Source organism: Eublepharis macularius, chromosome 9, assembly GCF_028583425.1.
Source record: "Eublepharis macularius isolate TG4126 chromosome 9, MPM_Emac_v1.0, whole genome shotgun sequence".
Taxonomy (NCBI): Eukaryota; Metazoa; Chordata; class Lepidosauria; order Squamata; family Eublepharidae; genus Eublepharis; species Eublepharis macularius.
Genome location: NC_072798.1, coordinates 105,238,754 through 105,264,705, shown reverse-complemented (window position 1 = coordinate 105,264,705; position 25,952 = coordinate 105,238,754). Strand labels below are relative to the sequence as shown.

Below are 25,952 nucleotides of genomic sequence, written 5' to 3'. Positions count from 1 at the left end.
TTCAACAAGTGGAACAAGGATATGTAACACTGCAGGACCGAGACCTGACAAGGAACCGGTCATCAACAACACTTGTTTCCAGACTGCATCACGGGCCAACAGACCTCCTCATCAAACATCTCTGAGAACACTGCTGCCGCTGTTACAAACTTCAGCGGCAGTCTATCACACCTCTCTTAATTGGCCATGCGCCATTGGATATTTCTGTATTGGCCGATTGTGAGCTGTTTATTGCACAATGTTTATTTATGTGATTTGATATATGCTTATAACAGTATTGTTATTTATTCATTGCACTGCGCCACTTTAATACACTAGAATTTCAGAACCTGACTGACTGTATCCCTTAGTTGTGGGTTTCCACTATGATTACTCAGTTTGTTGCTAAGGGAGCTTCCTTTTGTTTTATAAGGCATAAAAACCAGCAGGTAACTTAGATTTGCAGTTAAAATAAATCTCACAAAGTTGCATCTAGATAAATGATCTGAAGTCACATTAGTTCTTGTTTTAATACACTATTTTTTAAAGATTCTTTAAATAAAGTTCTCATGTTTTAAAAGAAAGATCAAACCTTACTTAAGTACATCATGTGAAATTAAAATACTTAAAATCATTTAAGATATGATCTTGAGCATGTTGCTGCCTTCCCTCCAAGGTGAAGCACCGAAGACTGAAGCCTTTCCGCCCAAATGTGTATGTATTACCCAAGATTACTATTAGATACACCGTGTTTGAAGAATCAGCAAGGAGAAAGCCCTCAATTCATCCAAGCAGGGATTGTGGTTTCTCTCAAGTAGTTCAGGATTCTGTTCCAAGGCTTCACACTTGGAGCATACCTCAAAGATTTCTTCTCTCTCCTTTCACAAGACGGCTTCGAAACGCCCAAATGTCCTAAAAGCAAAACACTGGAAGAGTGGGTTCTGTGCACAGGATACTCTCCATTCCACACCTAAGCAATACATACAACCAAGGGAAGGAGCTCCCTTGGTTGTGGGATACTGTTCTTTCACTGAAGGAACAGAGCACAGGATTCCAATTCTGGGATGTATCACAGCACGCTCTCTCTCTCTCTCTCTCTCTCTCTCTCTCTCTCTCTCAAAGCAAGTCTCACAGCTGAAGAGAGAGGCCTGAATTTGTGCGGGCAAAGGCGGCTGTACGAAGTTAGGGGGCTCCTCTCTTTTCACTGGAACTGGCAAAACTAAAGTCAGTTGCACAAAACAGTCACACAAAATAAGGGAAACTGTCCCAATATTGTTGATTTTTTTTTGTAATTTAACTAGATCACAGTCTGACTTCATGGTACAGAATTCAGATTACCCACTTGCAAAATTTTAAGGGTTTTTTTTCTTTAGTTACAGATCCAGTGGAAGACCTCTAGAAATGTCAAGAGACAGAATGCTAGGAAGGTTTCAATTAATTTTGGATTAAAATAATCAGATTCCATCCCTGGCATCTGATAGGGGTGAATTTATTGACAGGAGCCACACCTAACTGCTCCTGAGGCAGGTGCTGCTATTAATCTAATAATCATTCTGAATCTGATCTGTTGCCAGTAACCACAAGAACACAGAATGCCTAGGGCTGCCTCCTCATAATCCTGCACACAGTAGGAAGAATTTTCTGTGTAAGCAAAACCTCACCATCATCAGTAAATTCTGCAACATTAAAGGACAAGACTGGAGAGACCATTTGTACTGAACTAATTGTATATAAAACTTCAGTTTCAGATGCTTAAAACAAATTTATGCAGTGTAACCGTGCTGGTGCAAGACGTTTTTAAAAAACCGAAAGCTTTACCTTGAGGATGACAGGCGAATGTATATCATACTCAGTTTTTGCAATTTCTGCCACTTCTCTTTCAACGTTCTCTTGAGTGGTACCTTTCACATCGATATAGTGGCAGTCACCACTGGCATAATGACAAGCGATGGCCTGCATAACATTTTAAAAAGGTAATGCAAAAAAAGTTAAAATGATGACAAGAAGGCTTTTTTGCCACTTTCAGGCATCTCCCGTTCAGATTCCCAAAAGATGACAGGTGATGTGGAGGACCTCTCCCTGAGACCCTTGAGAGATGTTGCTGGTCAGAGTGGGTGACACTGACCTTGGTGGACTGATGGGTCTGACTGAGTGTGAGGTGACTTCAAGTGTTCATGATGCTGATATGCCAAAGCCAGGCTTCTCCAGGGAGGAAAAGTCGCAAATGCAGGGCTTTTTTTCAGCAGGAATGCAGTGGAACGGAGTTCCGGAATTTCTTGAAAATGGTCACATGGCTGGTGGCCCCGCCCCCTGATCTCCAGACAGAGGCGAGTTTAGATTGCCCTCCACGCCACGCGGAAGGCAATCTAAACTCCCCTTCTGTCTGGAGATCAGGGGGCGGGGCCACCAGCCATGTGACCATTTTCTCCGAGGGCAACCCACCAAGTTCCACCACCTCTTTTCCCAGAAAAAAAGCCCTGCCCACATGCATGTGCATCCCGTAATACAACTTATTGGGGGAGTGCACATTCACTTTAGCCGTTGCCCTGGAAGCACACACAGTGCGCAAAAGATGCTCATGCTTCAGTCTAAGGTCAGAGCCACTCACAAACTCCAGTCTCCTCTTTCTCCACAGCTGACTTAGTTCAATTAACCATGTTAGCTTGAAATGCACTAAGATGACAGCTGTCTGAAAGCTTGCTGAATGATTTCTCAAGGAACGATCTCTACAGCAAAGTGAGCAAGTGGGTTTTTTTGCACAACCAAGTCTGCGATTCGATTCGATTTGTACTTCCAAGTGCAGAAGTGCAGAATTTCAGCTCAGGTTTATGAATGAACAAGAACTGGCAAAGAACATCCAAGCACCCCAGGACGCTTTCATTTTCAGAACCGTCAGCTTCCGGTTCAGTCTTACAAATCAGGGTTTTCTTACAACGGCATTTAGTACGTACAGGCAGTTGGCATACGCTGTTCTGGGTCTTGTCCTCACTGCGGGCTTCTGTCAGATTTTGTTGCTAATACTTCCTGAAAGAGGATGGATCTTTCCAACAGCACCCCTACAGAAAAATGTTCCGATGCTGGGACCCTGTCCTCCAACCCAGGGCACTTATTCATGGGCAAATCTGCCTCTCGTTTCTCACAGCAGGATTGCCCCTCTGCATACGGTGAGAAGGAAGTGCTTTGCACAAGTATGTTGGCGTGCAAGCAGGCAGCTCCAACCAGCACACGCATCTGCCCCAGGCCTTGGTTCTCACCCTCTTGGCCCTACCGATGATCTCTGAACTGCAAACAGGGCTCTATGAGGCAGCTCTGAGAGCCATGCGCATTTATTTACTTATATTTTACTTCATTTATATCCCACCTTTCTCCCCAATGGTGTACATCATTCTCCCCCCCACTCCATTTCTTCCCTCACAACAACCCTCTGAGGTTGGTTAGACTGAGAGTTTTTGACTGGCCAAAGGTCACCCACCAAACTTCCATGGCAGAGAAGACCCCTGACCCTTGGTCTCCCAGATCCTAGCCTGCCCCTCTAGTCACTACGCTGCCCAGGCTCTCTGGCTTCCACAGCAGAAGAAAACCGGCTACAGGCCAAGTCTTTCTGTGTTTCCTTGAGATGCCAAGAATGACAAATTTTGCATTTTATCATTTAACTTGTTCTATTATATTATTGTTGATTTACAGTTTTTATTGACCAATAAAAGTTTCAATACAATCACAAAAACAGCTACTGTCAAAAAACCAGTCTTAGCTCTCTGACATAAGTTAATGCAAACTGGAATATAAATTTAAAAGAAAAACCTACTGACACTTAAGTCACTTTCAAAAACTTATTAAACAAGGTAATTAATTAACATTATGAAATGTCAATTAAAAAATAAGGACTGGCATTATGAAACTGGCTTTTAAAAAGCCATGACTGTTCGAAGGCTGCATCTTGAATAAGCCTCTTACCTTTCGAAACCCGTCTGTCCTGTTCATTCCAGAGCCATGAATCAGTAAGGGATGGAAAAACACTGTGTCTCCTTTCTCCATAGCAAGGTGCAACCTGGGAGCACTTTTATCACAATCACGCACACCATGGTACAGTTTGTTCACTCCACCCTGGAAACCAGTTCATAAATTACTTTTATTCTGACACGTCAGACTTCAAGCACATATACTTCTTAAAACTAAACCACATTAGATCTGACTTAAGAACTTCTTTGCCGAACCAGACCCAAGTCCCACCTACTCCCGTATCCTGGTTTCAAGAAGCCAGCTAAATATTGCTCCAGAAGTTCACAGAGGCAGTATGATGGCCATCCCATATTAGCCCCAATATTTTGTGCGGAGACACGCGCTGCAATTGAACAGGAGGTTTCATTTTGCTAGCACACCACACTGGAGAGGCCTACCCAACAAGAACTTGTCCCGTCATTGTCTAATGTCTTCTGAGATGGCAGCCAGTATCACCACGTCTTGCAGCCCTGAATTTCGTAAGTTAATTAAGCATTGGTTTTGCCATCATGGCCTGCGCCCCCCCCAACCCGAACCATAAGGCACCGTTTTCCCAAACAGCCCAATTTGTATTTTTTTTTCTTCCCTGCCTCTATTAGACTGTCCGGGGTTGATCTCATTATAGCCATAAATCCCAGTTTGTACATTTTTTTTTAAAAAAGCAAACCAACAACATTGCAACAGAAAATTCTGTCACAGTCCCTTGGAACAAAACCAAGATAATTAAGATTGGTTTATACATAGTATAGACATAGTCTTTATTGATCTTCAGTTCAAGAGGAACCATTTGTTAATATTTTTGAGCACTTACAATGTATTAATAAATTCAAATTTCCCTTCTAATGGGCAACTCTTTATTCCACAGTGCACTTGTGGAACGAGGTCTTACAGGAAGATCCAACTCAATCACATGAACAACTGCGACACTTTTCAACACTCATTTTGCTGATCAGATGGCAACAAAATTTCAACCAGAACAGGTTTCTATACAAACTATGTAGATTGCTCCAAATGATATGCAGCATAAAAGGGAATTTGTCTCTAAATTTACTCTCAAAAAAAGAATGACTTTTGCTCAATACAAACGATAGCTGGTACCGACTGCATGTGCCTGTCTCTGGGAATTAAAGACAGACTGGGGGTATCCTGCTTGAGTACAGACCACCCAGCTCCCCCATAAGCCCCCTTTCTGAGTTGGCAGAGCTGCTAGCAGACATGGTGCTGGAGACACCTGGACTTACTGTTCTGGGGAGCTTCAACATCCATGCTGAATGTCCCAAGTCAGGCCCTGCTCAGGAATTTATAGCTTCCCTGGCAACCCTGAACCTCTCTCAGATAGTGTCAGGCCCTACACATGAAAGAGGCCACACCTTGGACTAAATATTTTGCATTGAGCCTTTGAGGGAAAGTCTTATTTCAGTGTTGGAGCTTTGGCCTGAACCACGGTCAGACCATCATCTGCTGAAGGCAAAAGTGAATATGGCCCCAACACCCCACAAAATGGGGGGTCCTGTTAAAATGATTTGCCCACAAAGGCTCATAGACCCTTCTAGATTCCAAAACGCCCTGGGTGATTTTAGAATTCCAGACACATGCTCCATGGAAGCTGTTGTAGGAGCGTGGAATGCAAAGCTCCTTGAAGCTATCGACACCATTGCTCCTTGTTGACCCCTCCAACCCTTGGGACAGAAATCGTGAATCCTGACAGCTGTGGTCAAATGGCTGAAAACAAACAAACTGGAATTGAACCTGGACAAGACAAAAGTGACAATTGTTGGGAAGGCAGAGATCTTGAAGGGCATTATACTTCCTACTTTTGATGGAATTCATCTGACCCTTGCAGACTCGGTTAAGAGCTGGGGTTATAGTGGATCCATTGCTACTACTAGAAAAAGTAAGTTAAGACAGCCGCAAAAAATGCTTTCTACAACCTCATTCTAGCCTGGAAGATGACTTCTTACCTTGACATGGCCGACCTGGCCACCTGGATCCATGTTATGATAATATCAAGACTTGTCTATTGTAATGTGCTATATTCTCCCACCTAAGTTAACTAGGAGACTCCAATTGCTGCAAAATGCTGTCGCTCGACTTTTATCAGGAGCGAGCAAGAGCATGAATATCACTCCCATCCTGCAGTCACTCCATTGCCTACCTTATTAGTTACTGTGCTCAGTTCAAGGTATTGGTTATCACATACAAAGCTCTTCATGCCCTTTGTCTGACATACCTACGGGACCAGCTTCCTTCCTATGTCCCTCCATGGCAACTTCGGTCATCTTATCAGGGTCTCCTGCAGGTGCCACACTGCACATGAGTGAAATCAATAACAGCCCGCACACGGGCTTTCTCTGTGGTGGCCCCTACCCCATGGAACAGCCCACCTGAAGACGTCAGGAGAGCCCCCACTCTCCTGGCTTGCTGCAAATGAATTGTTCAAAAAGGCTTTTTACTCAAATAGGAGGGCTGTATTGTAGGGAGGGGCTCTCAGGTGCTTCACTAATGAGTTAGGGACCATAAGCTTCAACACTATGTTGCCTTACATACTATCTATTGCTTTAAATATGTGCTCCTATGAGCTACCCATGCTTCATGTTGTCTAATGTCAGTCGTGGAATTGCTTCTGTTCTGTTTCAGCATTTCTTCAACTCTGTACTGGATTCTTGCTAATGCAACGACTTTGTAAAGTTGTATCCATTTACCCTATGGCACTGTTTATGGAAATGACCTTGATACTGACTGTACTGATCTCACACTGGGTAATCCGTCTTGAGTCTCAGTGAGAAAGGCAGACTATAAATGACATAAATAAATAAAAATAAATATAAATTACCTCCCACTCCGGGTAATCGTGCTGTTTCAGTGATCCCTTATAAGTTCCTGGCAACACAACCAGGCACCCATTGCTGCGGTCAATCTTTTCCATGGCAGTCCAGGCACAAACAATGAGATCTGCCGGTCGGAAGGGGAAGAAATGCAAATCCTGGTGCATGGGGTGTCGAGAGCTCTTCTTCCCTGCAAAAGTTATTTGCATTAATTTAACAGCAGAATTATATGTAAAAATAAATAAGCATGTTAAAAGCTAGCATACACTGATCTGCTGCAAATGAACAGTGAAAAAATGAAATCTTGCCCTCATAGCTGACTTATGGCAACCTCTGGTTGGGTTTTCATGGCAAGAGTCTAACAGAAGTGGTTTGCCATAGCCTGCCTCTGCAACCCTGGTCTTCCTTGGAGGTCTCCCATCCAATTACTAACAAAGGCCGACCCTACTTAGCTTCTGAGATCTGATGAGATCAGTCTCTCCTGGGTTATATCTGGGAATTATCTGTCTTCTTTGGAATGCATATAGGCTTCACACCATGTAATTTTCAAGTGGGAGGACCCTTGCTACTAGAAGCACTGGGGAAATTATACTGGTTAAATTATATTCAAGGGATACAGATATATTTTGCAGCAGTACAGATCCAGATTTCAATTAGAGCCTGGGTGAGTCTAACAACTGTGAAGGCATCCTCTAGCTCGGCTGTGTTTGCCCACAAAAACTGAACAGCCGTTGTGGTGCTAGAGTGGCAGCTCTTTTGAGGACTAGGCAGGAGCAGCTGTCCATTTCCTGGGAGCTGCCTGAGCAACTAGTCTGTCACCTTCCAGACTGGGCAGCCAGCTTATATATGGAGACCTGCCAGGGGTGGCAGGAGATCATTTTGGATCCTCACCATTTTGGAGAGGAGCGAAGGCAGGTTATAGCGTCAGGTTATTTTTATGTTACCTCCGTTGTTAATTTGAACAAGAAAATGGTGGAATTGGTTTTCAAGGGGGGGGGGTCAGATGAGTGCTGCTAAGTGAGATTGGGCCAATGGGAGGAGAAAAGCAGAGACTGAACAACGGAGGTTTTAATTGTGCGATTTTATGATATACATCAGTACTGATGTTAAGATGGAGAGAAGCACCACCATTTGTCGGGCATCTGCTCAGTTTAGTCTTCTGTTCTGAGACACACTTAAACGGTGCAGAAGAGAGAACAAATCCTGCAGCTCCCAGGCCACGAACCAACAGGCCTGGTGAAGGGCCCTCCAGTGGTCCCTTCCCTTCATCTTTCCCTAGTTCCTCTTACCATGTCTATTTCCCTCTTGGTTCCCTGCCCCCAACAAACTTCCACTGGCACCCCCAAGTTTGAGGGGGACACACTTCACTTGTACTTCCCTCCGTGGAGTGTGTACATGGAGCATGCTGCACATGTACCGCTGACTGCCTCCGAGTGATAATGGAAGCAGTACTGGCACAAACCCTACATAGCTGAGACAAAGAAGAAGGATAAAGCCAGACAAGGGGTACAAACACGGGTCATATTTGCATTGAATCAAGCAGCAGCTCAGCGCAAGCCTGGCCAGTGCTAGATCCCTCCGTTCAGATTTTTTCCACAGCAGCTCAATAAGCAGACGATGCGCAGCATTTGAGCATGACGAGGCCTTCCCACGTGAACAGAGTATTCTATTTCTTATTTGCTTGAACGTGCCTTACCAGGATCTGGAGGTTTGTTTATCAACATGGTGTGCATAGCCAAGATGTCTGGTCCAGTAAAGCATTCAACGTATTTTATTATCTATGGTAAACAAAATGTGTTGACTTATTTTAAGCGCTTCTAGGTAACTACGGTTCTTGAGGTGGCTGTCTCCGCCTGCTGCACAGCCTTTTTGTGGTTAAACCCTCCGCCATGTGCCAGAAATTCAAAGATGCCCACAGGCTCAAAAAGTTTCGGGACCCCTGCAGTAGACCATTAGATACATCTTTAAACATGCTAAACAATATGCTAAACATTATGCAGAAAGCCCAACAAAAGATTATGTGGTGAGTGAACCAATGTTGAAGCAGCAACCAATTTTACATACTGCTGAGAGTCTTCTAAATTTGTTTTAAAAGTGGGAAAACTGGCAACACGTAAGTTATGGCCACAACCCACCAGCAAGCTTCCAATCAAAAAGAACACAGATGTCCCACTCAATTGACTGGGAAATGCTCTCCTACAACCCCCTTCAGTTGTGGAGCCTCTTAGACCCCATTACTACTCTGCAGTCACCTGTGGTTAAAACTTAGTAAGATTATTAATATCATGGTGATCACCAGGCAGTTTGACTTGCGCAGACATGCTTTCACTAGAGTTAGGAAACTGAGCAAAAGGTAGATAACTTATACAGTGTCATCCTATGGGGCGCGACTCCCGGCCATGGATTTCAGTGGGCTTAAACTGGAGTAACGCTTCATAGGATTACACGATTCGTGTTTCCCAATTAGTGCCGTTATTTAAATGGAACAGGTTTTCTGCATTTTTGTGTTCTAGGATGAAGACCACTACTTTACTCTGCAAATAGGATTGATCTAGACACATATTTAAAGCAGGTAAAGGTAGTCCCCCTGTGCAAGCACCGAGTCATTACTGACCTGGAGGAACAGTCATGTCTGCGGGGATGTCGCATCACCATGTTTTCTTGGCAGACTTTTTACAGCGTGGTTTACCATTGCCTTCCCCAGTCATCTACACTTGACCCCCAGGAAACTGGGTACTCATTTTACCGACCTCAGAAGTATGGAAGGCTGAGTCGACCTTGAGCTGGCTACCTGAACCCGGCTTCCACCGGGATCGAACTCAGGTTGTGGGCAGAGCTTGGGCTGCAGTACTGCAACTTACCACTCTGTGCCACGGGGCTCTTTTAGAACAGACAAAACACACCACACCAACCTTCCAGAATGGTGGGACTTTATTATGGACTTTATTATGGACTATATATATGACGACTATTCATTTACTTCATTTATACTCTAACCTCTTTCTCCCCACTGGGCCGCAAAGTGGAAGGAAGGCAGTGGGAGGGCTTCTGGTGTCCTGGCCTCACTGACAGTCCTTTAGATGGCACTGGATTTCTAGCCACTGTGTGTGACAGAATGTTGGACTGGATGGGCCACTGGCCTGATCCAACATGGCTTTGCTTATGCTTATGTTCTTAAAGTGGCTTAAATCATTCTTGTCTCCTTCCTTTTACTCTCACAAGAACCCCATGAGGTTGGTTAGGTTAAAAGTGTGTGACTCGCCCAAGGTCACCCAGCAAGCTTCCATGGCGGAGCGGGGATTGGAACCTGGGCCTTCCAGATCCTAGTCCAATGCTCTAACCACTATACTGCACTGGCTCCAAAAAGATAGCTGCAGAGCAAATATAGTGGGTGCTTCAGAAGTCCCCACTCAGCGCTGAAGTTCTCCAGATGACCGTGGTGCAGTTACTCTCTCCAGCATACCTACCTATAAGGGACACCATTCACAATTAGCGTCATTTGAAGATGTTATTCATGACCTCACATATAATGCCGATACATGTGAACTTCAGGAAAATAGATATAGCTACAGATGGATTTTTTTTACCTGAGGCAGAGTGCAATATCTAAAGAGTTCATCATCCTCCTGAAAGTCCTGTATTTTCATAACTGCTTTCTCATCGGGAACAAACTCTGACTTAGCGATTGAGACATCTCTCATGATCAAGAGCCCCGGCACCTTCACATCTCTTCTGCAGATTCGTTCAAACTCATCTCTGAAGAGAAGGTTGTAATTAAAAACAACAACATTCAATTTATATACCGCCCTTCAGGACAACTTAATGCTCACTCAGAGCGGTTTACAAAATAGGCTATTATTATCCCCATAACAAAACACCCCGTGAGGTGGGTGGGGTTGAGAGAGCTCCAGAGAGCCGTGACTGGCCCAAGGTCACCCAGCTGGCTTCAAGCGGAGGAGTGGGGAATCAAACCCGGCTCTCCAGATTACAGACCCGCACTCTTAACCACTACACCAAACTGGCTCTCAGTTGGCAGACTTTGAACAATTTGTGGCATTTAAAAACTAAAGCAAGTGCTTCAAACATTAAAAGTTCTAACTAAAGGCTAAAACTGAGAGATCCATACCTCTCACTCTATATGCTTGTAGAAGCTTTTGACCACCTCCTGTTTTGGTCACCAGGTCCCCTTACCCTCCAGGCAGGTACCCTCATCCTCCTGAAGTCTTTGTGCGTGAGAGCCCCATCACTTCTGGAGTGATGTCATTGCACAGTCTGCGCAAGCAATCCCTAGCTTTGTGCCACGCTGATTCTTAAAGAATCAGCCCATTTGGGGCCCAGATTGGCCCAACGTGAACAAGAGGAGTGCTCCTGCAGCCTGGGCAATGATGTCACTCTTGTGGACATGCTGCACTGGGAGTGTGCCCGAGGAAGCCTGTTCCCCCATCTCTTTCCCCCACCAGCCCGGTGAGTGGTAGCGGAGGGTAGAGGCTGGGAGTGGGGGATCCCCAGCGCCCACTGGGGGACTGGCAACCTTGCCTCTTATATGAAGCAGTTCCCATTTTAAGAATACAGCTGCAGACTCCGGCCTTTGCCATCCTGTTTTGAAACATTCCCCCCCCGCCCCCCCCGCCCCGCTTTGTATCATACATCCAGCCTGGTGAAGAGTTCTAGATAACCAAAAACGTGTACTCTCTCTTGCAATCTTTTGGATGGTCCTAATATAACTGTACATGACTTATCTGTTAGTCTTCCCTGCATGTGGAAATAAGCTATTTGCAGTCTCTACCAAATGGCAAACTGTAACTGGAGAGAGAAAAATAACTGATCTCTGTAAAGCAACCCGTGTGTTTTCAGGCAATCTAATTGTGCAATTAGACTGATCATCTGTACTTCACCTAAAACGTTCAATGTCCTCATCGGAGACCAGATTTTTTATGACTAGATATCCATTCTCCTCATAGAAATGCCGTTGGGCTGGAGTTAAAAGATTATTATCCAAGGTATAGCTGTGGAAATAAGAAAAATTACATAAGTACTTATCATCAAGATGATGAAACAGTGGAGTCCTGTGGGATTTTTGCAATTTTGTAAGGCAGCACTTTGAGTTCTTAATATTTTATGAAGATAGCTATCAAATGTCAAGTTACTGGGCCACGTTCCCATGTCTCCCAACATGTCTCCCTCCACAATTCTTAAATTTTGTTTCTCAACCTGAAATTGACAACCCCATATTAATATTTTTGTTCAAACTTAAGATAATAATACATAGCACAGAGTGAATATCTGAAATAGCTTAATTTCTGCACACATGTGTCTAGTTTTTTCTTCTTATATACCATTCTGAATGTTAAATATTTCAGGGAATGGCTGCCTCTGAGGATTTGTAGATTTCTACCAGATTTGAAGTTTTATGTATGGTATTTTTAAGTGAACAGTGAACAGAAGCCTTGAGGGAGGTGGTTCTTAGCCTTGTCCTTCTGGATCACGTACCCCTTGGCATTACCGGCCCTCTATCACTTTATACCTTCAGGGGACCTTCCCACTCTAATGTGACTGCTCTGGGTCCCTTGTTCAGCCTCCCACAGAGTGTATTGGGCACATCCACGGTGGTCTGGTAAGTTCATGCAGAGCTCTGGCCGGGCCTCTTGGGACTCTTTACTAGCCTCTGTGGACTCAGAATGCATCCTGGGGCATGGCTAAGAGTTGTCCTAGGCATTGTACCGCCAGACAAAGATCAGCCATCCTTGGAGGAAGTAGCATTTTTTAATCACTGAAGTTTTAATCAAGGAATTCAACGTTATCAAAAAGTTCACCAAGTCTAAGCCCCATCTTCTAAATCAAAAGCAGGGTCTCCCGGCTTCCTGCATATCACCACAAAAAGTCTAAGAACGTCTGGCCTTTGTTTCCAAGCAAGATGAAATAATGTAAAATATCACATACCGGAACTGTACCGGGTGTTTCACAGAAGTAACTTGGGCTGAAGTAGGAAATGCTGTCTTCAGAGTAAGTTAAGGCGAAAAAAAGAGGAAATACATTCTTGACAGTTTTAATTTCAGAAATTATTTAGAATAAAAGGACCTATTGGCTCTACATGAAGTTTGCAGCTGAAGAGCAATTCAAACGCAAGTCTCCCTAGCCAGTATGGCGTAGCGGCTAGAGTTCTGGGCTATGCTCTGGGAGAGCCGGATTTGAACCTCCACTCTGCTTTGGAAGCTTGCTGCATGACCTTGGGCCTTTCGGTCACTATTAGGCTAATTTACCTCACAGTGTTGCTGTGAGGATAAAATGGAGAATGATATGAGCTACTTTGGGTCCCCACTTGAGATACAGGCATGGTATAAATGAAGAAAATAAAATAAAATAGCTACTTCTCAACCCACTGTATCACACTGGCTGACACATGGCAAGCTAAAGTCCCTGTTGACAGCAGAGGGTAAGACCCGAAGCAACAGGCTCAAATTACAGGCAGAAAGGTACCGGCTGGATATTAGGAAAAACTTTTTCCCGGTCAGAGTAGTTCAAAGGTGGAATCAGCTGCCTAGGGAGGTGGTGAGCTCCCCTTCCCTGGAAGTTTTCAAGAAGAGGCTGGATGAGTACTGGTCAGGGATGCTTTAGGCTCATCCTGCATTGGGCAGGGGGTTGGAATAGAAGGTCTGTATGGCCCCTTCCAACTCTGGGATTCTGTGAAATAATCAGTTTAAACCAACCGTGTGGTTAATCCTATTGATTTTGACTTGGAATTGCATGAAGTGTAAGGGTCAGTGTCAAAGTAAACAATCTGCAGCTTTATTCTTGATGGAAAACGAGCACGATAACTGTTACATAACTTTATCGACTGGCATCTGTATGTATTAGCTCTCCTATCTATCTATGGTTCATGTTGATTGTTCTTGTTTTTGGCCTTCAGGAACTATTTTAGTCAATTCTGCCACTAGATATAAATCCTCAGGTATTTCAGTTCTTCATCAGGGCCTGGAGTCCAGAAGATCAGCCTGATGCTGAAGAAGCCACTTTGCAGAGCCACACTAGAAAAAGCTGGCTATGCCACTGGCAGTCATGAAGATTCATGGACAGACATGAAGATGTAGACATTAGTCACATTTAAGTCCTCACACAAACAAAAAGTATGCTAGAACTTGTTCTGAGAAGACACGGACACAAAAACGTAATAGTTGGCCTGGATCTAACTACACATTCCAAAGACAGATGTATTTGACCCTGCAGATTTCTAATTCCCCTCACTACAGAGCCCAGACCATGTTAGCAACTGCCAGTGGCCCAAAGACACTGTCTCACTCACACACACACACCACAATTTTGTTTTGGATTTTGTCCGAATCTATTCCGGAAGCCAAGCTTGGCCAAAAAGCAGAGTATGACTATAACAAACAGCTGCAGAATCTCCTACAAGCTGAGTATCTAAATAGGAGCAGTGGCCAGTCCCAGTGCTTCATCATGAAAGCAGCAAAAGTAGGCCCCACAGATGTAAGGCAGGAAGGCCTACGTGCTCAGGGACCCCTCTGGATATACAGAAATTAACCAAAATTAAAATTAACCAAGGGGTGGGGGAGGATACATCCCGATGAGAACTGAAAATGCTCCAGAAAACAGAAAATGGAGAAGAATCGAGTGTTAAAGAGGGAGGGAGGGGAAGTTCAGCTGCTCAGGCTGCCAAAAGCCACCGTGTTCCCCACTCTTGGGATTATTATAGTAATTCCTGAGCCATCTTTGTACCTTGGTTTTCCTTGTTTCAAGATGGAAGTGATCCAGAGATGACAGCTGGCCGATCTGTCCAACCGGCCAGACTTTTGCCAGTACTTCTCCCCCAAACGAGCAGCTGCCCTAATATGCCCCCTGTGCTGTGCAAGATGGCAAGCTTCCATACCAGAACGCAGGTGTGGGAAGGAAGGGGAAGGAATTGGGTAACATGCATTTAAAGCTGGGGCACACTCAGATGATATCATTATCGTCATTAGCTTGTCTGCAGGTTTAAGGAGTCACGTGGTCATTTTTGCTTATAAACATGATGTTATTACGCTTAATTAAGGCAAATGCATTTTGAAAAAGCAGAGTTAAGAAATTGGAAACTCTCATGCAAGTCAGAAGCAAAAAAAATGTAGACATGAGTTTTATAAAAAATGCAAAAGCCAAGAGTAAGATTTAAGGTATTGCAAGATAAAAGAAGTAGAGGAGGGCTGGCAGTCCCAAATATCAAGTTATATTATGAAGCAGCTGGTTTGGTTTGGATTACAGACTGGATCAAAAACTCTAATGACAAACTAACATGTTTAGAAGCGGCTGACTTGCCTGATGGGCTACAGCATCACTTTTGGGTGAAAAGAAGAGCACGGACACAACGAAAGGTTCTTGTCCTAAGAGACAGCTTGATTCAAATCTGGGATTCGGTTAGATTCTATGACATCACCAATATTTCCACCAATTGATGCCTTTTGTGATAAGAATCAGAAAAAAATGATGACTTTGTAACTTATCAAGATATGATAAACTCTCAAGGAAAGATAAAATCATGGCAAGAAATGTGTGATGAAGTTAAGAAAATACAACGTTTGATATACCTTCAAGCAGTCTCCAGATTAAAAGAAGTCCTTGAGGATTACGGATGCCAACTGAGGGATCTTACTGATTTTGAGAAGATAATCACGCAGAAAAAGAATCAAATATTGGGTCAAATTTACAAACTTTTATTTCAATATGATACAGAAGAAACAGAACAAGTTAAAATTTGTATGATAAAACAGATGCAGAATTTTGGAGAAGCAATAACATTTCAACAATGGGGAAATTTATGGACTAAAGGTATAAAATTTTCCGCATGCCAATCACTTAGGGAAAATGGGTATGTTTTTAAGATGGTATATTACACCCAAAGATACTGAAAAAATGGACAAGAAATATATAGGGTTACTGGAAGTGTAAAGAAGCAGATGGCTCCTTCTTTCATATGTGGTGGACATGTAAAAAAAGATTAAAAATTTGAAAAGATATACATGTTGAGATTCAGAAGATTTTACGAGTTAATTTTGACATGAAACTCAAGACTACGTTGTTGGGAATAATACAATAACATTGACAGAACATTACATGAACTACTTTGGTATTTCTGACCGCAGCAAGAGCAAGCAAGCAAATGGAAAGAAGAATGCCCCACTGGAGAAATTTGGAAAGATAAAATGTCAGAATATGTGGTGATGGCAAAACTGACGAATAACGTTAATAGAAGATCTATTAATAAATTTGAAGAGAAATGGGGAAGATACTTCGCTTATAATGGTTAAAATTTATAAGAAGTTCTAGTTTTGTAAATCTGAAAATGATTGTATATTGATATATTTTATAATTTGATTTAAGATAGTTATATAAGGATAATTGATAGATTAGTTATATAACTGGAAAAACAGATTGTATGATTTGGAAATATTGGTATAAAGTTAACATGTTTATTGAAAAGTAAAGTATAAGCACAAAGTAAAGAGATGTAGAAGGGATATAAGAAATTCTTCTTGTTCAAGATAAGGAACAGAAATAAATAAGCTAAAATCATTTATAGTATTTCATATTTGTACTAAAAGTCATGGTAATCAGTTACATCAAGAAACAAGTAGTGATATTGCCAATCATTGCTATTGTTAAAAAGGAAAAAGACAGCATGAAGTAATAATGAAATAATGAGGTATTATTATTATTATTATTAAATAATAAACAGGAATAGGCTTGAATTTTGCTTGTGTAGTACAGATGCAAAAATATATACTAGTTAAGCTTAATAATTAATTAATAATTATATTAATCTCCATTTTAATATTGGTAAAGGTTTTGTTTTTTGAATCCTGTATTTTAGTAACCTTTGTAGCACATAGTCACATATTTGTCTTGACTTTCCTCTCCTTTTTGCCCTCTTTTTTCTGTACTCCCTTTTGTTTAAATAATAAATAAATAAATAAATAATGCAAAAAGATTGCTCAGAGTAGACATAACTACAAGTTTTATAGACAGGAAATTTTTATAATAAAGAGAGTATTTATTAAAACATAAACAGTTTTATGTGATAAAAGAAGTGTATTTTTGCCTATCAAAACTGAACAAACCACATGTCAGATTGTATTGGACTATTTACAGTGAAAAGAAAGTTGGCACATAAGTTAGAAATCCTTGCACAGAATCAAAGGGAAGAAGTAAAAAATATTACCTATTCATCTATAAAATGAGAAAAAACCATGCACAAACATTTGTATAAAACTTTAAACTCATCAGCTCTTTGGATGTGGGCAAGGGGGGTCATTGGGAATCCCATGAAGAGATACCGTATTTTATATTTCATGTTTTAAAAACAATAGCTCTTCCTATACTCAGGCGTGTATAGCCAACTAGTCCATGGAAAATTCAGGCAACCTCTTGCCTGCTATTTCATCCCCCCCCCCATAGGTTAGTGAGAATAAGGTTTCAAGCCATCTGCTACTTTTGCCTTTGCAGGGCTGTCACTGAGGTTGCCTGAAAATCAGCACAGGCTTGGAGACGGAGCCCACCGGACCGCCAACTGAACTCACGCCTGCTTAGCTTCAGCCATGCTGCAGCTCCCAGAGTATTTCTATTCAAAGGGCCTAGGAATGATCACATTTTCTCCTGGCTATGCCCCTAAACTTGTGCCGAGGTTTGTTTTCACTGCAGCATACATGCCCAAGTATGAGCCACCTTCTGGCAACCCCCCAGACGCACTGGGGAGGGAAGATACTAGGGTGAACTCTTATACACCCAACCCTTAGGTACATGGTCCAAACAAACACAAGCAGGTTGCAGAATGATGCAAGATGATGATTTGCATATTTGAACCAGAGTGAGAAATCTCTGGAACCTTTAGAAACACCTTGACCAGGGGGGCGTGGCGTCGAAGCCTTAGGGTATGGACGCATATTAGAAGAGCTCCGTCTCTCCCTGTCCTAAAACCCCTGTGAAACAGCTGATAATCTTTACCGAATACCTTATCATGAAAAGACAAGATTTAGAGAAAAGGAAGAACCACCCGAAATCAGCAAAAAACCTTCAGCGTTTTTTCAAGCCCCAGCTTCAACAGCGATGCAAGAGAAAGAGGAAGGAGAGTCAATCAAGATGGCCGACACCCAAGCTTGTGAAGCTGTCGCAGCAGTAAGTTCACTGGATAACTCTCTTGAATCGCAATTAATGAGACTTGAACAAAATTTGCTTAAGCAAATGACATTACTTATCCAACCTGTAACAACCCAACTTACTGAAATCAAACTTGAGCTACAAAAAACGAGCCAGAAAGCAGTAAATGCACTGGAAATTGGCATCATGTCTCAAAGAGACCTGAGAGATGTACTAAATATAATAGAAAATCAGGAAGATAGAATAATAAATTTAGAGGTGGCAGCTCGTCAGAAAAATCTTAAAATTCGTGGAATGGATGAATCAGCCACCAATAAAGAGAATTTAATTGAAATAATAACATCCTGGCTTGCTCAACATTTGCAATTACAGGAGGACTCATTCCCCCTTATAACTAAAGCCTATCGGGTCGGCTCAGTTAATCAGCAAAAAAACCGGAACGTGCCAAGAGATATTATCATTGAAGTGCCCAATCAAACCAATCGAAGGAAAATAATTCATGAAGCAACAATTAAGGGTTTTATACCCTTTAATCACTCCAACATCCATATCTTCAATGATCTCCCAAGTAAAGTCCTATTAAAAAGGAAGGATTTGAAGCCTGCAGCAGAAGCACTGAGAAGAGCTAAAATCCAATACAAGTGGCTGAACCATACGAAGTTATTGGTGTATCATAAAGGACAATGCCTAATTGCTTCAGACCACCACACAGCATTATCTTTACTTAATAACTTAGATTTAGAATCACCAATGGAGGTCAACAGATCAAGTCAGAAACGGAAACAACCACAGTCCCCTTCACCTTTGAAGGAGAGTAAAATACCAATAAGGGACACTTAAGTTAACTAACTGTGCATCTCATAACTCATATGGTGAAGTTATCATTTTAATATTGTAAACTTCAGCTTAAGGGGAAGGAAGGGGGGGAGAGTCGGATCCTTTTAATGTAGCTCCTAATTAAAGTAAATCCCATAGTTTAGTAGTGTGCGCCTATAACACACTAGCTAAAGGGGTTTACTAATTTTAGTTTTGTTTACATAAAGATAATATTAGCAAAATTTAAGAGAAGGGGAGGGAGGGGGAGGGAGAGTAAGGGGAGGGAGAAGAAGTAAAGAAAGCATTTGAGATAAATAGAAATTATTATTTTAAAAGGAGGAAAAACTAATTTATTTATAAGGGAGAGAGTGTTAGAGTTAGGGGGGAACTATATATAGCATTTAATTACTTATAGAAGTGTGAAGAGAACACTTAGGGGAATTTATTTACAAAGGAGGGAGTGTTAGAATTGGGGGGGGAATTATATATATCATCTAGTTACTTATAGAAGTGTGAAAAGAACACTTATATTTTAAGTTTTCCTTAGCATTTTACATTGGTACATTTATATATATATATATATATATATATATATATATATATATATATATATATATATATATATTAACAAGAGCTGAAGATAAAGGTTATAGCTGTTAAGAAGGAATAAGGAAGCATTTATTGGAAGCATTAATTGATGTGTGAGTGTAACACTGATATATAGAATAGAAGAGGGGGAGTATTTATTTACAAGTTTATTCATTAAAATATGGCAACTAAGTTTAAAATAACTACACTCAATGTAAGAGGTTTGGGAAACCCTATAAAACGAAGAAGAGTCATAGCACTGTTAGCCAAAACTAAATCTCAAATAATCTTTTTACAGGAAACCCATGCTAAAAATAATGATATCGATATCTTAAAGGCAAGCTGGATTCACTCATAATACTATGCTGCAGGCAATTCTAAATCAAGGGGGGTGGCGATATTAATAACGAAGGATCTTCCCTTCCAACATAAAAAAACAATTAAGGATGCTAAGGGAAGATTTATTTTCATTAAAGGTCTAATTGGAAAACAAAGTTACACTTTTGCATCTATTTATGCACCTAATAACCAACAATTAAATTTCATAGAAGAATCATTAGAAAAATTAAAGAAATTTCAGGAAGGCCACCTGATTGTGGGGGGAGACCTTAATTATATAACTGATTACAAATGGGATAAATCAAACTTTAAGGGAAAACCTAGCCAAAAAAATAGGAAGACAAAACTGACGTCTATTTTACAAAAATATGACCTTATTGATATATGGAGACATTTGCATGTTGGGGAAAGAGATTACACTTATTATTCTCAGAGACATTATTCATACACAAGGATTGATTTTATTTTAACTTCCAATTCATCAATTGAGCAGGTAATTGAATCCGAAATTGGATCCTATTTAATATCTTACCATTCATGGGTCAATGTAACATTAATGCTTGAATCTCAAAAACAGTGTAGTAAAGAAAGGTGCATGCCAAAATATTTACTCTACAACCACCAATCAGCCAAAGAAATAGAAAGGATCATAGAAAGGGTCATAGCCAATAACACCTCAAAGGAAATAGGAGCAAATTTCTTTTGGAACACGATTAAGACAGTGACCAGAGGGCATATTATTGCCCTCTCAGCGAGCATAAATTAAGAAAAATTAAAATATAGGCAGGAACTATCAGATGTTATTAAGACATTGGAAGATAAGCATAAACTAACAAGAAGCAAAAAAAGTATCAGAAATTAATAGCACAACGCAAAATTTTAGAAACATTGGATATGAACACGGTATATAAGAATTTAATTAAGGTTAGGCAAAGATATTGGTTTAATACTTCAAAAGCCCTAAGATTTCTGTCAAATAAAATAAAACAAAAGAATATGAAAAATAATATTTATTTACTCCAAGATAACAATAATGTAAATTATCATGATTCCAAGTCAATCTTAAAAATATTTAGAGACTTTTATTCAAACTTGTATTCATCAAAGAACCCTGAACAAACCATGATAATGGATTTTTTAAAGTCACTTAAAATGTCAAAAAATTAGAAGAGAAACGCAAAGCAATTTTAGAAAAAACCTATTTCATTACAGGAAACCTTAGATGCGATTAAATTAGCTAAAAATAACAAAGCTACAGGACCTGATGGATATCCATTGAAATTTTACAAAAAATACTCTGTTTTCTTAGCCCAACATTTAACTGATACATGTAATTTAGTTTTAGAAGAGAGTAAATTACCTCCTACATGGAATATGGCTGACATAGTTGTAATACACAAACAAGGAAAGGATCCCATGAAGGCAGCTTCATACCGCCCAATTTCCCTGCTCAATCATGATTATAAATTATTTACATCAATTTTGGTTAGACGTTTAAACTCATTTATCACTTATATCCATATAAATCAAGCAGGTTTTATACCTAAAAGAGAAATCACAGACAATATTTACAAAACTCTGAATTTGATTGAATACTGTAAAAACAACAAAATAGAAGCTTTGTTTTTATCTTTAGATAGTCAAAAAGCATTTGATTCGGTCGAAAAAAATTATTTGGACAGTATCCTCCGATTTTGGGGTTTTGGAGAAAAAATTTTTAAACTCAATTGAAGCTATTTATTCACAACCCACAGCCAACATCAAACTTCAGTTGTTGGTTTGTATGTTATACTTGTTTAATTTTAATAAAAAATGTTTATTAAAAAAAAAGAAACACCTTGACCATGACCTCAATAACATAAAGGGAGAAGAGCCAATCGGTACACAACAGTATCCTGATACACAACTTATGTAAGTTACAGGTACAAAGGTCAGAAGGAAAATCCAGCAGAGCTGCAAGTCTGGTTTTCTAAAAAATGATCACTGCTGCCAGCCCTCTAAAAGGCAACGAAGAACTGCCCCACACAACGCATCCTTCTGAAATTGCGAAAAAGTTGTGCAGAATCCACACGGGCCCTGCTGATTATATCCGTCTGATGATTACCGTCATCAAAGCAGCCAACACCATTTTCTATCCCTGCAGAATGTTTGCAGCTGTACACAGATCGTGAGAAATGCTAACCGCAACCAAAGTATTTTTAACACCACAGAGGCTAAAACTGATGCAAGCTTTAGTAAGCAGTGTGCTTGATATTCAGCAATTTTTCATTAGGCACAAGGGTACTCTGATTCATATTTGAAAAGTATGGTTTCACACTTTTGTCTTTTTTGGATTCAGGTCACAGCCAACTTATGGCTACTCCATAGTTCAAGTTCAAAGAGTTTATTGTCTATAGCCGTAGGCCATCACAATTCACCGAACAACTCCATAGTGTTTTCAAGGCAACAAACGTTCAAAAGTGATTTGCCATTGCCTGCCTCTGCAAAGCAGCCCTAGACGTCCTCTGTGGTCTTCCATCCAGGCACCAACCAGGGTTAGCTTCCAAGATCTAACAAGACTGGACTAGCCTGGACGGCCCAGGAAGCATACTGCAACATGCGTGGGCTTTGAGCTGGTCAACAGAAATAATTTTGGAGCAACACAGCTTTCCAGCATAACTAATCATAGGATAAAAGGTGAGAAATACAGATGAGCCTTTGATTTCAGAAACTGATTCAAGGCTATATACACAAGATGGATTTGAATAGTTTCCTTTCCTTTTCTAGCAAAGCGCCTAAGAACTGTATAATTAGCAGAAACTGAGCCCATGAAGTTTCCATCACCACCTGTTTGTATGCCAGGGGAAACCACATTTCTAGAATTCTTCCAGAGGCACAGTTGTGTGAAATGCAAGACAGAGTGGCAACCTGTTACACACTTTACTTGGCAGCATACCCCACTGAACTCAATGGGACTTCCTTCTGACTAAACGTGCAAAGAATCAGTCTGTAAAATGGATCTAACTGGGCAGCTGCAGGATCACAGAATAGAGAGAGCGCAGAACATATTACATACTCAGAAGCCAACGAGTCAACCCCACAGACCTGCGGGCATAGAATTAAGGGGCCTCTCTGGTGGGATTTCAGTTAAGCAGGAGAAACGCTCTACTGTTTAACTGAAAACACTTCGCGTAGGGTCAGAAACCTTTTGTCAAAACTTTGTCAAAACGCGGAACAAAAGAGCCAGTAGAGAAGCCGAAACATTTGCTGAACGGGAAACCCTATAACCTGACTGCTGACTGACATGTTTTTTTTTTTTTGTAAAATTTTTATTGGGTTAGAACATTAATATTTTTACATTACATTGCATTCAATTATCCCCTAATTTTTCGTTTCTAACCCCCTCCCTTTCCCCCCCTTTTGTTGACTTCCAACAGCTTTCCCACCCTCTGTCCCTTTTCCCTTACTTCTATTAATTTCCTCTATCTAAAACAAATATATATTCTCCATTATATTAAGCAGTACATCTTTAACTCTTTTACTTACTAAACATCCAAACTATACTTCTTTAGATAAACAATTTATCCCATTTTCCAGTTTTGAATATTTCTGTATGTCATAAACCATAAAAATTTCCCACATTTAAATCAAACAATTTGATTTGTTCTCTCTATATTAATCATTTCTTCTTTTTATAGTATTTCTATATAACTCATCACATAGTCAGTCATTTTAGCTCTTCTATACATTCAGTTTGGTGCATATAAGTCTTATCAAGTAAAAAAAAATATTGTTAATTACTCAATCCTCATGTTTAAACCGTTAATTATTCTCTATCAATATTCTATCAATTAACCTTTACATATCTATATATATCTCAATCAATTAATTAATCTAACTGCTTATAAATTCACATTTCTCTTCCTCCCCCGGTAAAGTCACCCCTCTCTTTTATACTTTTATTGTACTTCAGTAGTTCTCAAACTGCCACAGTTTTCCTCCCACCTCCCACTTCTTCTCCAGATATTGTTTCAGCTTCTCCCAGTCTGTGTTAAACTGCCCTGAGTCCAGATCTCTCAGTTTTCTTGTCATCTTGTCCATTTCAGCCATATACAGCAATTTGTAGATCCAATCTTCAATAGTTGGCACTTCTTGTACTTTCCATTTCTGCGCATACAAAAGTCTAGCTGCTGCAGTCATATAAAATATCAACGTCCTATGGTGGGCTGGGATTCCCTCCATTCCCAAGTTTAGCAGCAGGAGTTCTGGGTTCTTATTTATTTGAAACTGTAAAATTTCACTCATTTCTCTTATTATTTCCCCCCAGAACTGCCTAGCTACCTCACACGACCACCACATATGATAGAGGGAGCCCTCATGCTTTCTACATTTCCAGCATTTATTAGAAGTGTTCAAGTTTCCTAGCGCAATCTTCTTTGGTGTCATGTACCAACGATAGATCATTTTGAAAATGTTCTCTTTAATATTAATACATGTCGTTGTCTTCATTGTAGTTTTCCACAAGTATTCCCATGCCTCCATTGTTATTTCTTTATTAAAATTTATAGCCCATTTCACCATTTGTGTTTTAACTGTCTCATCCTCGGTATACCATTTCAACAGTACTTGGTATACCTTGGATATTCTTTTCTTGTCCTCTTTAAAAAGGGTCTGCTCTAGTTCCGAATTCTCTGTTCGTATACCTCCCTTTACAGAGTCCGAGTTATACAAATCTCTGATCTGTCTATACTGGAACCAATCGTAGTTCGGTGATAGTTCCTCTTGCGTCTTTATTCTAAGTTTAGACACTTCAGTTTTAGTTATTTCTTTGTACGTTAAACATTGTTGTTCATTATCAACAGCTCTCGGATCTATCACCTCGTATGGAACCACCCACAAAGGGGTTCCTTCTTGTAGGTAAATTCTGTACTTCTTCCAGATTGTATATAAACTTCTCCTTACAAAATGATGCAGGAACATCGAGTTGACCTTTACTTTGTCATGCCATAGGTATGCGTGCCATCCAAAAATTTTTTTATATCCCTCTAGGGCTAATAGTTTCTTATTCTTTAATGTCATCCACTCTTTTAACCAAACTAGGCAGATTGCATCATGGTAAAGTCTCAGGTTGGGCAGTTGCATTCCGCCTCTTTCCTTTGCATCTTGTAGAACTTTTACTTTCACTCGAGGCTTCTTGCCTGCCCAAACAAAATCTGATATTTTCCTCTGCCATTTTTCAAATTGTTTAGAGTCTCTGATGATTGGTATTGTCTGTAGCAAAAACATTACTCTTGGTAACACATTCATCTTAACTGCTGCAATCCTGCCCAACCATGACAAATTCAGTCTATTCCATTTGATCAAGTCTCTCTCTATCTGAGTCCATAATTTTTCATAATTATTCTTGAACAAATCTATATTTTTTGCAGTCAGCTCAACTCCCAAATATTTCACCTTACTAGTTACTTCACAGTCCGTTGTTTCCATTAACAATTGTTGTTTCTGCTTAGTCATGTTTTTACATAATATCTTTGACTTCTTTTTGTTAATGAAGAAACCTGCCAAGTCACCAAACTCCTTGATCTTGTCTATCACTTTTGGCATGTTCTCCAATGGATCTTCTACAATTAACATTATGTCATCTGCAAATGCTCTAACCTTGTATGAATAGTCCTTTATTTTTATTCCTCGTATTTCCTCGTCTTGTCGTATTTGTATCATCAGAATCTCCAATACTAAAATGAACAACAATGGAGATAACGGGCAACCTTGTCTTGTTCCTTTACTAATCGTCAATTTCTTGGTCAGTTCATCATTCACTACAATTGCTGCAGTCTGGTCTCTATAAATTTCTTTAATTGCTCTGATGAATCTTTCTCCCAATTGTAGCTTTTCCATAGTGGCAAACAAAAAATCCCAGTTTAAATTGTCAAACGCTTTTTCAGCGTCTACAAAGAAGAAACCAACCTCTTTGTCACAACGCTTATCATAATATTCAATAGCATTGATCACTGTCCTTAAATTGTCTCTTATTTGTCTGTCTGGCAAAAAGCCTGCTTGTTCCTCCTCTATGACTTCCGAGAGCCACCCCTTCAGTCTCTCCGCCAATATCTTCGTAAAAATTTTATAATCATTGTTAAGTAGTGATATAGGTCTGTAATTTTTCACGTTAGTCAAATCTTGGCCCTCTTTTGGGATCAATGATATATTCGCTTCGCTCCAAGTGTCTGGAATTCTTTGATCCCTAAAAACTCCGTTCATCACCTCTTTTAGGAATGGTGCCAG

General features: G+C 40.5%; 1 protein-coding gene across 5 annotated transcripts in view; it reads right to left on the bottom strand.

Moving 5' to 3' along the window:
- Positions 1 to 478: 478 nt before the first annotated feature.
- LOC129335915 (phytanoyl-CoA dioxygenase, peroxisomal-like) overlaps positions 479 to 25,952 on the bottom strand; it is a 55,301-nt gene continuing 29,827 nt past the window's right edge. For 3 of the 5 annotated variants that reach the window (XM_054988789.1, XM_054988787.1, XM_054988788.1), the window contains 7 exons: positions 11,699 to 11,809; positions 10,391 to 10,559; positions 8,500 to 8,581; positions 6,812 to 6,993; positions 3,934 to 4,083; positions 1,798 to 1,932; positions 479 to 891 (listed from right to left, as the gene is read on the bottom strand). In XM_054988789.1, coding sequence (XP_054844764.1) covers positions 838 to 891; positions 1,798 to 1,932; positions 3,934 to 4,083; positions 6,812 to 6,993; positions 8,500 to 8,581; positions 10,391 to 10,559; positions 11,699 to 11,809 — 883 coding nt within the window. In that variant the 3' untranslated portion in view covers positions 479 to 837. Of the gene's footprint in view, positions 892 to 1,797; positions 1,933 to 3,933; positions 4,084 to 6,811; positions 6,994 to 8,499; positions 8,582 to 10,390; positions 10,560 to 11,698; positions 11,810 to 13,280; positions 13,457 to 25,952 lie in introns of those variants that run through there. The other 2 variants (XM_054988791.1, XR_008597643.1) reach the window with 2 other exon arrangements.